The sequence below is a fragment of the Piliocolobus tephrosceles genome, chromosome 8 (assembly GCF_002776525.5).
Source record: "Piliocolobus tephrosceles isolate RC106 chromosome 8, ASM277652v3, whole genome shotgun sequence".
NCBI classification, from domain to species: domain Eukaryota; kingdom Metazoa; phylum Chordata; class Mammalia; order Primates; family Cercopithecidae; genus Piliocolobus; species Piliocolobus tephrosceles.
The window spans coordinates 43,559,621-43,572,655 of NC_045441.1; the positions used below are offsets into that span (position 1 = coordinate 43,559,621).

Sequence of the window (13,035 nt, forward strand, 5' to 3'; positions counted from 1 at the left end):
GCAAGAGGCGGAGCCTAACTCTCCCTTTTGAGTAGGCAGGAGTTCATGATATTTAATAAACAGAGGCCTTGCTCTGTAAGAGACGGGATACCAGGCAGAGAGCAAGTCAGTATCCCAGGAGTCAGATGAGGCAGACGGGAGTGGGGGGGCAGGGAGCTTGCCTCTGAAGGAGACCCAGGCTGCCAGAGTAGCAGGGAGTCTGGGCCAGTCCTCTTGGGAAGCGCTTCCTTGGCTTCTGCCCCTCCCTCTCCTCTCCCTTTCCACCCGCCATCCTGACATAATACTTCCTAATTTGGAAGTGTTGTTCCGGAGAAGAACCTGCTCATTTCCTCTTAAGTAGGCAGGAAGCACTAATGTCCAGCAGCACCAGAAACCTGTAGGACGCTCTCGGCAGTGCAGGGTGAGGGGACAGTCTGTGTAGTCATGAGTCGTGGGTGTCAGGCAAGCGTCTCTTTTCCAAAAGAGAAAAACATTAAAGGCCTCACAAATGGCACCTGAAGACTAGTTCTGCATAGCATCTTTGTAAGACCCTACGTTCTTGTGATGACTGGTTTTGCCTGAGAAAGAAAAAATTTTAATTTTGCTCTGACATGCCAATTCAACGCATCATTTTCATATAACATTCGTGCAAAAAAAAGCAAACAACTTGCCGGAAAACTTGGGAATCCATCCACATCTATAGCTCTTCCCTGCAGTTACACTACAGTGGGATCCCTCCATACAGAAATGGCAGAGTGGAGCAGGCTGGGGATGCCTGTTTGTTTCTATTTGCTGCACCACAGCGAGCATTTCTGTGGTGCCCACTCTGTACTAGAAAGTACATGAACATCAGCCATAAAGGGAACTAGAAAGGTGGCCCACCTTCTTGGTGGACAGAGAAGAGAGAGTGGTAGAAACAAAGAGGTCTGCAGAACTTGACCCCTCCCAGCCTCTCCCACCTGCCAGCCTGGCCCTTGCAGAGAGATGCAGGCTGCCACACTCATGCCAAAGCCTGGGGCAGTTGGGCTCAGCACGGTAGGCATCCATCGAGCAAGGAGGAACAGAGGTCAGCAGTGACCCCAGCAGCCAGCAGGGAGGAAGGTGCATGTGACAAGGATACCACAGGCCATGGGTCAGGGTTAGCCAGGGTCAGGGTAGCATTTCTAGGAATTCACTCTGTTGGGCGCTGTGCTGGCTGCTTCTCACATATTCTTTCTTTCTTACTCTCAGAGCAGAGATTCTAATTGCAGCGGGATTGTGGAGGCAGCCAGGAAGGTGAGGGGAGTGGGGTCTTCTAAAAGCATATTCAATATCCATGTGGTTTCAGTAATAATAATAATAAACTGGTGAAAAGTAAAACAGTACAAAAATCTTCATAGGCAGTGAACCATGTCAGAGAGTCCAAGAAAGCACAATGAGAGTGTGGCTTAAAAACCATGACAGACATTCCTTTGCACCAGCTTGGTGAGGAGGGCATGGTCCCCGCCACCCCCACCCTCGCTTTGCAGATAAACCACATGCATGAAGGTCAGCCTGGCAAGTCCAGCAAGTTCAAGCCCAGGTCTCAGCAGGGCAGCAGAGCTCCTGCTGTTCTTTGTCCTCATATACGAGCACCTTTGCGCTTAAAACTTCAGGAACTGGATGGACAGAAGTCAGCAGCGGGTTACATCTTCTTTCATCTGCCTTTCCATTCTTTGGATCAGTAGTCACTAACGCTCACCAGCCATAAGTCCTCGAGCTGGAGAGGCTCGGAGCCTGGCATGGACATGACCCTGAATTCCGATGACCCTGAATTCTGATGCAGAGCTTCTTCCCATGATGATCTGCCCCTCACCACAGGGTTTTTTGTGTTTCAGGGCATGAACTACTTGGAGGACCGGCGCTTGGTGCACCGCGACCTGGCAGCCAGGAACGTACTGGTGAAAACGCCACAGCATGTCAAGATCACAGATTTTGGGCTGGCCAAACTGCTGGGTGCAGAAGAGAAAGAATACCATGCAGAAGGAGGCAAAGTAAGGAGGTGGCTCGTAGGTCAGCCAGCATTTTCCTGACACCAGGGACCAGGCTACCTACCCACCAGCTGTATTATCTAACTCATGCAGGGGAGGACGCTCTCCAGACTTTCTGGGTGAGCTCGCAGCAGCTGCCACTGGCAGCTGGGTCCAGCCGGGGTCTCCTGGCAGTGTGAGCCAGAGCTGCTTTGGGAACGGGACTTGCTGGGACAGTGAATGAGGATGTTATCCCCAGGTGATCATTAGCAAAGGTTAGATTTCAGCCTCTCCCTGCAGGATGTATAAGTCCCCTTCAATAGCACAATTGGGAAAGGTCACAGCTGCCTTGGTGGCCCACTGCTGTTGAGGACACCTAAGGAACAAGAAAGGCCCCCATGCGGGCCCGAGCTCCCAGCACTGTCTGTGGCTCGTGGCTGGGACAGGCAGTGATGGAGTCCTTCTGTCCCTTTTCTGGCTCGAGTTTCTCTTAGGGACCCTCACAGCACTTAGGGATGCGTGTCCCCTGTCATGCCCTCGAATGCCCTCCCACAGCCATGCCCTTCTGAGGTTTCACTCTGGCCTGCTTGGCTCCTAGCAGCCACCAACCCTGTGATGCTGGGCCCTGAAAACACACACAGACCTGGATGAGTGAGGCCACTGGGCCCAACCAGGGCCCCCAGCTCACCAGAGCAGCCTAGAACCCAGAGGGTGCTCAGAAACCTACCAGAGCAGCCCTGAACTCCGTCAGACTGAAATCCCCTCTTGCCGGGAGGAGGCGCCAGGCCTGGGGGACGGGTCATGGGGTGACCTGGCTCCTCTGTGTGTGTCACTTGTAATTAGGTCCAGAGTGAGTTAACTTTTTCCAACAGAGGGAAACTAATAGTTGTCTCACTGCTTTATCTCTCACCATCCCAAGGTGCCTATCAAGTGGATGGCATTGGAATCAATTTTACACCGAATTTATACCCACCAGAGTGATGTCTGGAGCTACGGTGAGTCATAATCCTGATGCTAATGAATTTGTACTGAGGCCAAGCTGGCTTTTATTGTTAGTTAATTTACATTACATCCTCTGACATCCAAGTATTTTCTTTCGAGATAATGACTAATGATAATGTAATCGTTGCTGTCTATCTATTGTACTGAGAAAACACGACAGAGGAAATCGAGTCCAGCTGCTGTCCGAAAGTCACTGGAGATAGCGATGAGCTGGTCTGTCAGGGAGGGGGGTATGGGAGGGAAAGAGCTTAGGAAATGCCTCTCCCTGCAAAGTCCAACCAAACTTTAACTTTAACCAAACCATTAACGTTGCCATGAATTTGAAGTGAACCAGAGGGAGGTGACAGAAGCAGCTTGGTGGGGAAAAGTTCCAGTAGAGAAATGAGGATTATGATGAACTACCCTGGCCCTTATGTGTCAGAGAGAACAGCTTGACACACACTGAGGATGTCTGCAGGGATAAAAGAAGAAAGGGAGATGGCCCTTGCTTCTCGCTCTTGGGAGGACCATCTGGTCTGGCCCCGGAGGATTCTCTGTTTCCTCTTCTGAATCCCAGTGTTGCCCAGCACAGGCCTGTACCCATCCTCACGAGGGCCCCTCTCCTCACCTGGCCCTAGGTCCCTGCCCTGTCCTGAGCCTACAAGGGCCTCCCATGTTAAGAAAGTGTTGCTGACACATTGTCTCTGACCGCTGTGCCAGGCACGTTCCACTGCGTTACCGCATATGGTCCTTGAATTTCACCCAGCAACTTACTGAAAGGCTGGAACCCATGAACCTACCCCTTTACTGAGGAAAATCAGTTACCCCAGCCATCTACAGCGACAGGAGCAAGGGGAGGAGTCGCCTCACCTCTCTAGAAATGTGTATTTGAGCAGAACACTATTGAAGGGAATTTCCGAGAATAATATAGTCAGTACCACAAAAGCAAAATTATTCAGGATATCGTCCTTTTTTATTTAGTATTTTTCCTATAGCATTATTAACTTTCTGATTTTCCAAATACGTGCACATTTTTAAAGTTCCTGAGTCTTTATCTCTTCTGTTAAAATGTAAAATTTATGATACAAAGGCAGAGATTTGTGTCCATGAATAAGTGAAATTTGATGTGCACCTGTGAACTGAGCTGCCTCGATTAATGGAGCAGATAAGGAAATAAAGGTCTGCTGATGCATTGTTATTTTCAGCCATTTTCAGAATGTATTTCCTCTCCACGAGGGAACCCCGGGGTCCTGCCCCAAGCCATTTCTTTTGTCCCCATGCAGCTGGCCCCTCCTGCCCCAGGCACAGCCTGGTCTCCTGCTGGTCTCCCCTCTTCCCACTTGCTCCCCCTCATCTATGCTCCAGACAGTGGCCAAATATATTTTTTAACTTTTTTTTTTTTTTTTTTTTTGAGACAGCGTCTTGCCCTGTCGCCCAGGCTGGAGTGCAGTAGCGCAGTCTCAGCTCACTGCAACCTCTGCCTCCTGGGTTCAAGCAATTCTCCTGCCTCAGCCTCCTGAGTAGCTGGTATTCCAGGCACAGGCCACCACGCCTAGCTAATTTTTTGTATCTTTAGTGGAGAGGCCAGGCTGGTTTTGAACTCCTGACCTCATGATCTGCCTGCCTTGGCCTCCCATAGTGCATAATTTTTAACTTTATCAGACTTTTCATTCTCTGCTCAACATCTTTCTTTGGTCCTCCAGGTATGTTCAGATAAAACCTGAGCACCTGGCCATGACTGATGGGATGCTGGGCCATCTGGCCCTGGCAACTGTCCCATCCACGAGGTCCCCCTCCCCTCACGCTCCAGGCACAGCCTGTGTGTGCCAGCGCACTGCCTACACTCCATGTACAAGTGGAAGCCCTCTCGAATTCAGTGGCTTAGTGCCTTGATGTGGTCACACCCATTCTCAGGAAGTAGGTTCCCACTGAAAACACTGTGTGTTTTCAACATCATTGAGGCTGCCACAGCAGATTATAATCACTGGCCTGGGCAGCCCACTGGAACTACCAGACCATGAGCCTGAATTTTTAGTCTAAAAATCATATCCTGTTTTCTCTACTCTCTAGTCTCTAGTCAAGGCAAATTATTCAATTTAATAAATTAGGGGCCTAGTGTGTTGTACCAACAAGCTAAAGAGAGAATTCACAACACCTTCCAGTCCATTCTCCACCGAACACTGGCTACACTGACTCTACTCCCTCTCGCCATTTGTTCCGAAATCTAATAACCTGTCTTCCCACTAGAATGCATTATCATGTTTAAAAACCTAGTTAAATAGTAAACTGACTGCATAGATCTGGAAATGAGACAGTCTTTCTTTTACAAATCCATATAGACTATGTGTTGGGGGCAGGGGAATGACACAAGAATCTACTTTCTTGCCCCAAAACCGTTGCTTTCCTTCCATTGTTAAGCTTGCATTCTGTATATTAATTCAGGTGGCTCCATTTGGGAATGGCCTCTGTTACCCAGAGATGGGAGGGCCATGAGAACTCAGGGTTGTCTGAAAAAACACTGGTTCTAAAATTATCACTGCTTTCACTTGTTTTTAACTGTCATAGTTGTTTGATTTTGAAGGAAAAATATGACGGTTTTTATTCTGTGCTTGTTATATCTTTATGTGGTTTCGTGTTTTTTTAGATTTTAGTACCTGTCATTTTTTTAACATTTTAGATTCATTTTAGGTTCAGGGGTACATGTGCAGGTTTGTTACATAGGTAAATCTATGTCATGGGGGTTTCTTATACAGATTACTTCGTCACCCAAGGATTAAGCCTAGTACCCATTAGTTATTTTTCCTGATCCTCTCCCTCCTCCCATCCTCCACCTTCCTATAGACCCCAGTGTGTGTTGTTCCCCTCTACAAGTCCATGTGTTCTCATCATTTAGCTCCCACTTATAAGTGAGAACATGCGGTATTTGATTTTCTGTTCCTGCGTTAGTTTGCTAAGGATGATGGCCTCTAGCTCCATCCATGTTCTTGCAAAGAACATGATCTCGTTCTGTTTTGTGGCTGCATAGTGTTCCATGGTATATATGTGCCACATTTTCTTTATCCAGTCTGTCATTGACGGGCATTTAGGTTGATTCCATGTCTTTGCTATTGCGAATAGTGCTGCTGTGAAAATACACATGCATATGTCTTTATGGTAGAATGATTTATATTCCTTTGAGTAATGGAATTGCTGGGTCAAATGGCAGTTCTGTTTTCAGCTATTTGCGAAACTGCCACTCTCTTTTCCACAATAATTGAACTAATTTACATTCCCACCAACAGTGTAAAAGCATTCCTTTTTTCTCCACAACCTCACCAGCATCTGTCGGGTTTTCTTTTTTTTTTTTTACTTTTCAATAATAGCCATCTGACTGGTATGAGATGGTATCTCATTGTGGTTTTGATTTTTATTTTTTTAATGCTCTGTAATGTTAAGCTCTTTTTCATATACTTGTTGGCTGCATGTATGTCTTCTTCTGAAAAGTGTCTGCTCATTTCCTTTGCCCACTTTTTAATGGGATTGTTTCATTTTTTCTTATAAATCTGCTTAAGTTCCTTATAGATGCTGGTTATTAGACCCTTCTCAGATTTATAGTTTGCAAAAATGGTCTCCCATTCTGTTGGTTGTCTGTTCACTCTGACAATAGTTTCTTTTGCTGTGCAGAAGATCTTCAGTTTAGTTAAATCCCATTTGTCAATTTGTGCTTTTGTTGCAATTGCTTGATGTGTCTTCATCATGAAATCTTAGCCCATTTCTATATCCAGAATGGTATAACCTAGGTTGTCTTCCAGGGTTTTTATAGTTTGGGGTTTTACATTTAAGTCTTTAATCCTGTTGAGTTGATTTTTGTATATGGTGTAAGGAAGGAGTCCAGTTTCAATCTTCTTTATGGCTAGCTAGTTGTCATTTATTGAGTAGGGAGTCCTTTCCCCATTGCTTTTTTTTTTTTTTTTTTCTGTCAACTTTGTCAATGATCACATGGTTGTAGGTGTGCAGCCTTATTTCTGGGCTCTCTATTCTGTTTCATTGGTCTGTATGTCTGTTTCTGTACTAGTACCATGCTGTTTTGGTTACTGTATCCCTGTAGTTTAAAGTCAGGTAGCATCATGCCTCCAGCTTTGCTCTTTTTGCTTAGGATTGCCTTGGCAATTCAGGCTCTTTTTTGGTTCCATGTGAATTTTTAAATTGTATTTTCTAGTTCTGTGAAGAATCTCATTGGTAGTTTGATAGGAGTAACATTTAATCTATAAATTACTTTGGGCAATATAGTCATTTTAATGATATTGATTCTTTCTATCCATGAACATGGAATGTTTTCCATTTGTTTGTGTCATCTCTGATTTCTTTAAGCAGTGTTTTGTAGTTCTTATTGTAGAGATCTTTCATCTCTCTGGTTGACTGTATTCCTAGGTATTTTATTCTTTTTGTGGCAATTGTGAATTGAATTACATTCCTGATTTGGCTCTTGGTTTGACTGTTGTTGGCATATTGGAATGCTAATGATTTTTGTACATTGATTTCGTACAACTGAGTCTTCATTGAAGTTGTTTATCAGCTTAAGGGTTTTTGGGTCAAGACTATGGGGTTTTCTAGATATAGGATCATGTCATCTGCAATCAGGGATAGTTGTTTTCCTCTCTTCCTATTTGGATGTCCATTATTTCTTTCTCTCACCTGATTTATCTGGCCAGGACTTCCAATAATACGTTGAATAGGAGTGTTGAGAAAGGGAATCCTTGTCTTGTGTCAGTTTTCAAGGGGAATGCTTTCAGCTTTTGCCCATTCAATATGATGTTGGCTGTGGGTTTGTCATAGATGGCTATTATGTTGAGGTTTGTTCCTTAAATACCTAGTTTATTGAGAGTTTTTAACATGTTGAATTTTATTGAGAGCCTTTTCTGCAGCTATTGAGATGATCATGTGGCTTTTGTCCTCAGCTCTGTTTATGTGGTGAATCACATTTATTGATTTGCGTATGTTGAACCAACCTTGCATCCCAGGGATGAAACTGACTTGATTGTGGTGGCTTAAGCTTTTGATGTGCTGCTGGATTCAATTTGTCAGTATTTTGTTGAGGATTTTTATGTCTATGTTCATCAGAGATGTTGGCCTGAAGTTCTCTTTTTTTGTGTGGTATCTCTGCCAAGTTTTGGTATCAGGATGATGTTGGCCTCATAGAATGAGTTAAGGAGGAGTCCTTCCTCCTCAAATTTTTGGAATAGTGTCAGTAGGAATGATATCCGCTTTTTTTGTACATCTTGTAGAATTTGGCTGTGAATCCATCTAGTCTTGGGCTTTGTTTTGGTTGGTAGGCTATTACTGATTCAATTTTGGAGCTCATTATTGGTCTGTTCAGGGATTCAGTTTCTTCTTGAGGTTTTTATTTTTATCAAAAGGAACATAAGCTTTTTCATTTCCAATTGTTTATGATCTAAAAATGTGCAGTTTACAGCCCTGTTGAGAATCTGCATCTTCCTCCTTCTGCAGATACAGGTCCCTCAGAGCAGGTGACTGAGTATGTATCCTGTCTGGAGCATAATATTTATGCTAGTAGAGTTACTGTTGTCTTTATTGTTAATTACCAAAGTTTACCACTTATCAGTCACTTACTACTTGCTGGGCATTGCGCTAATACAACAGATTTCAGTTGTATTATCTTGTTGGGTCCTCACAGCCATCCTGTGAAACAGATATTGTTCTTATCCCACTTTATAGAGAGGTGAACTGAGGCTTCCAGCACTGAAGCAAATTGCCCAAACTACAGAAATGTAGGTTTCTAAACATCAAGAAACAGGAACCAGTAATGATGACTAAAGCAAGGGATTGTGATCATTCATTCATGATCCCACTGCCTTCTCTTCTTGCTTCATCCTCTCAGGGGTGACCGTTTGGGAGCTGATGACCTTTGGATCCAAGCCATATGACGGAATCCCTGCCAGCGAGATCTCCTCCATCCTGGAGAAAGGAGAACGCCTCCCCCAGCCACCCATATGTACCATCGATGTCTACATGATCATGGTCAAGTGTGAGTGACCAGTGGGCTGTCCACACTGCCTAGCTGAGCCTTGGTGGCTGCTCTTAGCCAAACAGCAGCCTGCCTTAAGTAATGTGATGACATTTCTGCATGGGGCCTTTGCATCCATGGAGAAACGTCATCACATTACTTAAGGCAGGCACACAAATCCAGAAACATCTGTAAATACCCCTTCAAGCATTCTTCTAAAGATACTTCTTGACTCATTGGGCAGTGTGACCTGACATTTGCCTATGTTTGCAAGCAAATAAATAAAACAAGTCATCCACAAGCCATTACACCGAAATACTCTATTCGTTGAGTTACTCAATGAAATACCGAGTTGCCTTGTATTTTGAAGCCTGTTACCAGAGAGACTGAATGTTTTTAAATGCATTACAATGAGTAACAACTTAAGGCTAATAGAGTCAACATTTCTGCTTTGACTTAAACCTTTTAAACCAGTGGATTTATGTGAAGTCTCTGCACATAAGAGTGTGTAATTTGATTGATGCTATTATTCTACCAGATTCACAAGTGCAGTGGGCTCTGGAGGTAGCATTACATACATGGGATGAGCATTTGCAAAAGAAAGTTGTATAGGGAATATGACAGAGCCAAGTTAATGTAAATATTAATGCCTTTCTGAACTCTAGACCACAGAGTTAATCTTTTTTAACTTCCTTGGTTTGAGCTGAGGAAGCTGTAATCCAGAGAAGCCACGTGATTCGTCTAAGGTTACATAGCAGTCTGGCCTAAAATAGCTTGACATCCTGTGGACGGAAAATAAATGTGATCCCTCAAGAGGCATGAGGATTTCCAGGCAGTAGCCGTACCTCCAACTTGTTTAATCTGGATTTAGATTGTTGGGTAGTCACATGCAGCAGCACAGTTAACAGTGTGTCCTTCTATGGAAGTTGCCAGCGCAGCCAGCCCTCTCACTTGCATGTATGCCCACTGGGTATGTGCTGTACTGGAGACGCCAGGGGCAGGGGCCCGGTCCCAACCCCAAATTCTTTAAAGCCTGTTTTTCTACGTTGCATCTGATTTCCTGCCTGAAGGAATGCTGAGAGTGGACGTTCGAGTGAGGACCTTGGTGCAGAGCACCCTGCAGTCAGGATAGTTCACAGAGAGCAATTGCACAGACCCACACTGCTCTATCCCCTCAGGCGACAACACAGGATGCTGACCCCAGGAAGAGTGGGCGTAGAAAAACTAGAGGGCATTATTGTTATTCTGATTCAAATGTACAGTGCTGGCATGGTCTTTAAACAGTAACCAGTACTAGTTGGCCAAGACAGAAAAGTCTACCACAAAGACTTGGTTCTTTCATCACTTATTTGACTGGAAGTGTTGCATCACCAATGCCTTCTTTAAGCAATGCCATCTTTATCATTCCTTCCAGTCTTATAATTGCACTATTTTTTCTCATTCCTTCCCCAGGCTGGATGATAGACGCAGATAGTCGCCCAAAGTTCCGTGAGTTGATCATTGAATTCTCCAAAATGGCCCGAGACCCCCAGCGCTACCTTGTTATTCAGGTACAAATCGCAATCTGTCCTTCCATTGGGAAGAGTCCCTCTAATAAGCATCTCATGTCACTGTGCTCTGTCACATGCCAACCTGGCCTCCCTGTGTCCCAGATTGCATTATTAAACCCTCCAGCTCATTAGAGCAAGCCTCAGTTAAGGCACAGGCCACATCATGAACTAAGCAGGGTCCGTGAGTGGGGCCCACCCAACTCCATCTCCCCGTCCCCGTCTGAACTCTCCTCCCACGCTCATCCTCACTGTCCAGCTAGCCAAACCTTCAGCTGGGTCTAACAGAGAAGCATGGTCTATTGGCCTTGGTGTCAGGCAGACCTGGCTTCACACCCCTGACTCTCCACTTCGTCCCATTACCCAGGCAGCCGATCCACCTATCTCCTTCCATAACATGGGAATACCAAAACCAAGCTCACAGGATTGGTCTCAAAGATTTAATATGATATGTTGCAAAATACACTCCTTAGTACCTCACAGCAAGGTGCACACTCGATGAATGCTGCAACTTCTTCCCTGTTTCCTCAGAAGCTATTTGCATCTCATGTAGGGGCTTTCAAGCATCAAAGGATGGTTCATGTTTTATTTTAAGGCACCCACATGCCATGAGGGGAGGCAGCTATAATTCAGAGAACTAAGGGGGATTTCATTATAACAAAATTGGCAAACACACAGGAACCTGCTGGCAATAGAGCCTTGCTCCTATAGCCAAGAAGTGGAATAGCATCTCTATGGGCCATTCTAATAGCCTCAAAATCTCTGCACCAGGGGGATGAAAGAATGCATTTGCCAAGCCCTACAGACTCCAACTTCTACCGTGCCCTGATGGATGAAGAAGACATGGACGACGTGGTAGATGCCGACGAGTACCTCATCCCACAGCAGGGCTTCTTCAGCAGCCCCTCCACATCACGGACTCCCCTCCTGAGCTCTCTGGTATGAAACCTCTGTCTCTCTCAAGCTGTCTCTCAAATTGAACAAAATGAATTTTAGGGAAAATAACAACCATCTAGTGAAACTCACATGGAGATGAAGTCAATTTTAACCAAATGGTAAAATCAAAATAAATTAAATAAGTGTATTACTTTGTTGCATTGCAACAACTTGATTGTAAGCCTTTTAGGTCCACTAGGGAACAGAATTAAATCAAAACTAAACATAGTTGCTCTAAAACTAATGATTAAGACAAAAATTAAACACCTTCATGATATACCCTCCATGAGGCACACCACCTGCATTCAGGAAAAGTGGATGAGATGCGGTACAAGCATTCCATGGGCAACTTCTCTGTTTCTTTTTCAGAGTGCAACCAGCAACAATTCCACTGTGGCTTGCATTGATAGAAATGGGGTATGTATGAACACCTTATAAGCCAGCATTTACAGCTCTGCACTACGACTCTATTATACGTGGAAAATGCCTTAACCTAAATAATCTTAACCCAGATAATCTTGAGTTTTCTTCCTGTGTGAGTTTTTCCCTGCATGGCTGTCACGCCTCACAGTGCCATTCAAAGCGTGGCTCCTGGACCAGTAGCAGCATCACCTGGCAGCTTGGTAGAAATGCCATTTTTCAGGCCACCGCCCCAGATTGACCAAATCAGGACCTCTGGGGGTGGCGCCCAGTAGTCTTTATTTGAGCCACCTTCCAGGTGATGCTGATGCCTGTTGAAGTGTGAGGCTCTGGTCTAGACAGCACTGTGCCATGCAGAAACCACTAGCCACATGTGGCTACTTCAACTTAAATGTTAGTAAGTTAAAATGAAATGAAATATAAATTCAGTTTCTCACACATGTGAAGTATCCAGTAGCCACACATGGCTAGTGGCGACCGTATTGAAGAGCACCGCTCATAGCATGCCTCCCTCACTGCAGAAAGTTCTGCTGGACAGCACCTAGCACAGCCCTGCTGCCTGCCCTGCAGCCTGCATGCGGCCCAGCAGCACAGGCACCCACTAGGGTGCAGACTCTCAGGTCTGCCCGACCTACGAATGAGAACCTGCATCTCAAGGAGATTTCAGGTGATTTTTGCACACACTGAAGTTGGAGCAGCCCTGACTGGAGTAACCTTCCCTCATTTCCTCCTGCAGCTGCAAAGCTGTCCCATCAAGGAGGACAGCTTCTTACAGCGATACAGCTCAGACCCCACAGGCGCCTTGACTGAGGACAGCATAGATGACACCTTCCTCCCAGTGCCTGGTGAGTGGCTTGTCTGGAAACATTCCTGCTCCTCAGCCTCCTCGACCCACTCAGCAGCAGCCAGTCTCCACTACCCAGTGTCCAAGCCAGGTGCTCCCTCCAGCATCTCCAGAGGGGGAAACAGTGGCAGATTTGCAGACACAGTGAAGGGCGTAAGGAGCAGATAAACACATGATGGAGCCTGCACAAGCTCTTTGTTGTGTCTGGGTTGTTTGCTGTACCTCTGTTTTAAGAATGAATCTGCAAAATTTCCAGCTTATGAAACAAACCACAGACATACGTGTGTGTGAGTGTGTGCATGATGTGTGTACATCTGTGTATGTGTATGTGTGTGT

At 45.3% G+C, this 13,035-nt stretch overlaps 1 protein-coding gene across 4 annotated transcripts in view; it reads left to right on the forward strand.

Annotated features, from left to right (window-relative positions):
- Positions 1–13,035, forward strand: part of EGFR (epidermal growth factor receptor) — a 192,024-nt gene that overhangs the window by 171,642 nt on the left and 7,347 nt on the right. For all 4 annotated transcript variants that reach the window (XM_023232039.3, XM_023232040.1, XM_023232042.2 and 1 more), the window contains 7 exons: positions 1,836–1,991; positions 2,887–2,962; positions 8,827–8,973; positions 10,405–10,502; positions 11,271–11,438; positions 11,805–11,852; positions 12,592–12,700. In XM_023232039.3, the coding sequence (XP_023087807.1) occupies positions 1,836–1,991; positions 2,887–2,962; positions 8,827–8,973; positions 10,405–10,502; positions 11,271–11,438; positions 11,805–11,852; positions 12,592–12,700 (802 nt within the window). The remainder of the gene's footprint in view (positions 1–1,835; positions 1,992–2,886; positions 2,963–8,826; positions 8,974–10,404; positions 10,503–11,270; positions 11,439–11,804; positions 11,853–12,591; positions 12,701–13,035) is intronic.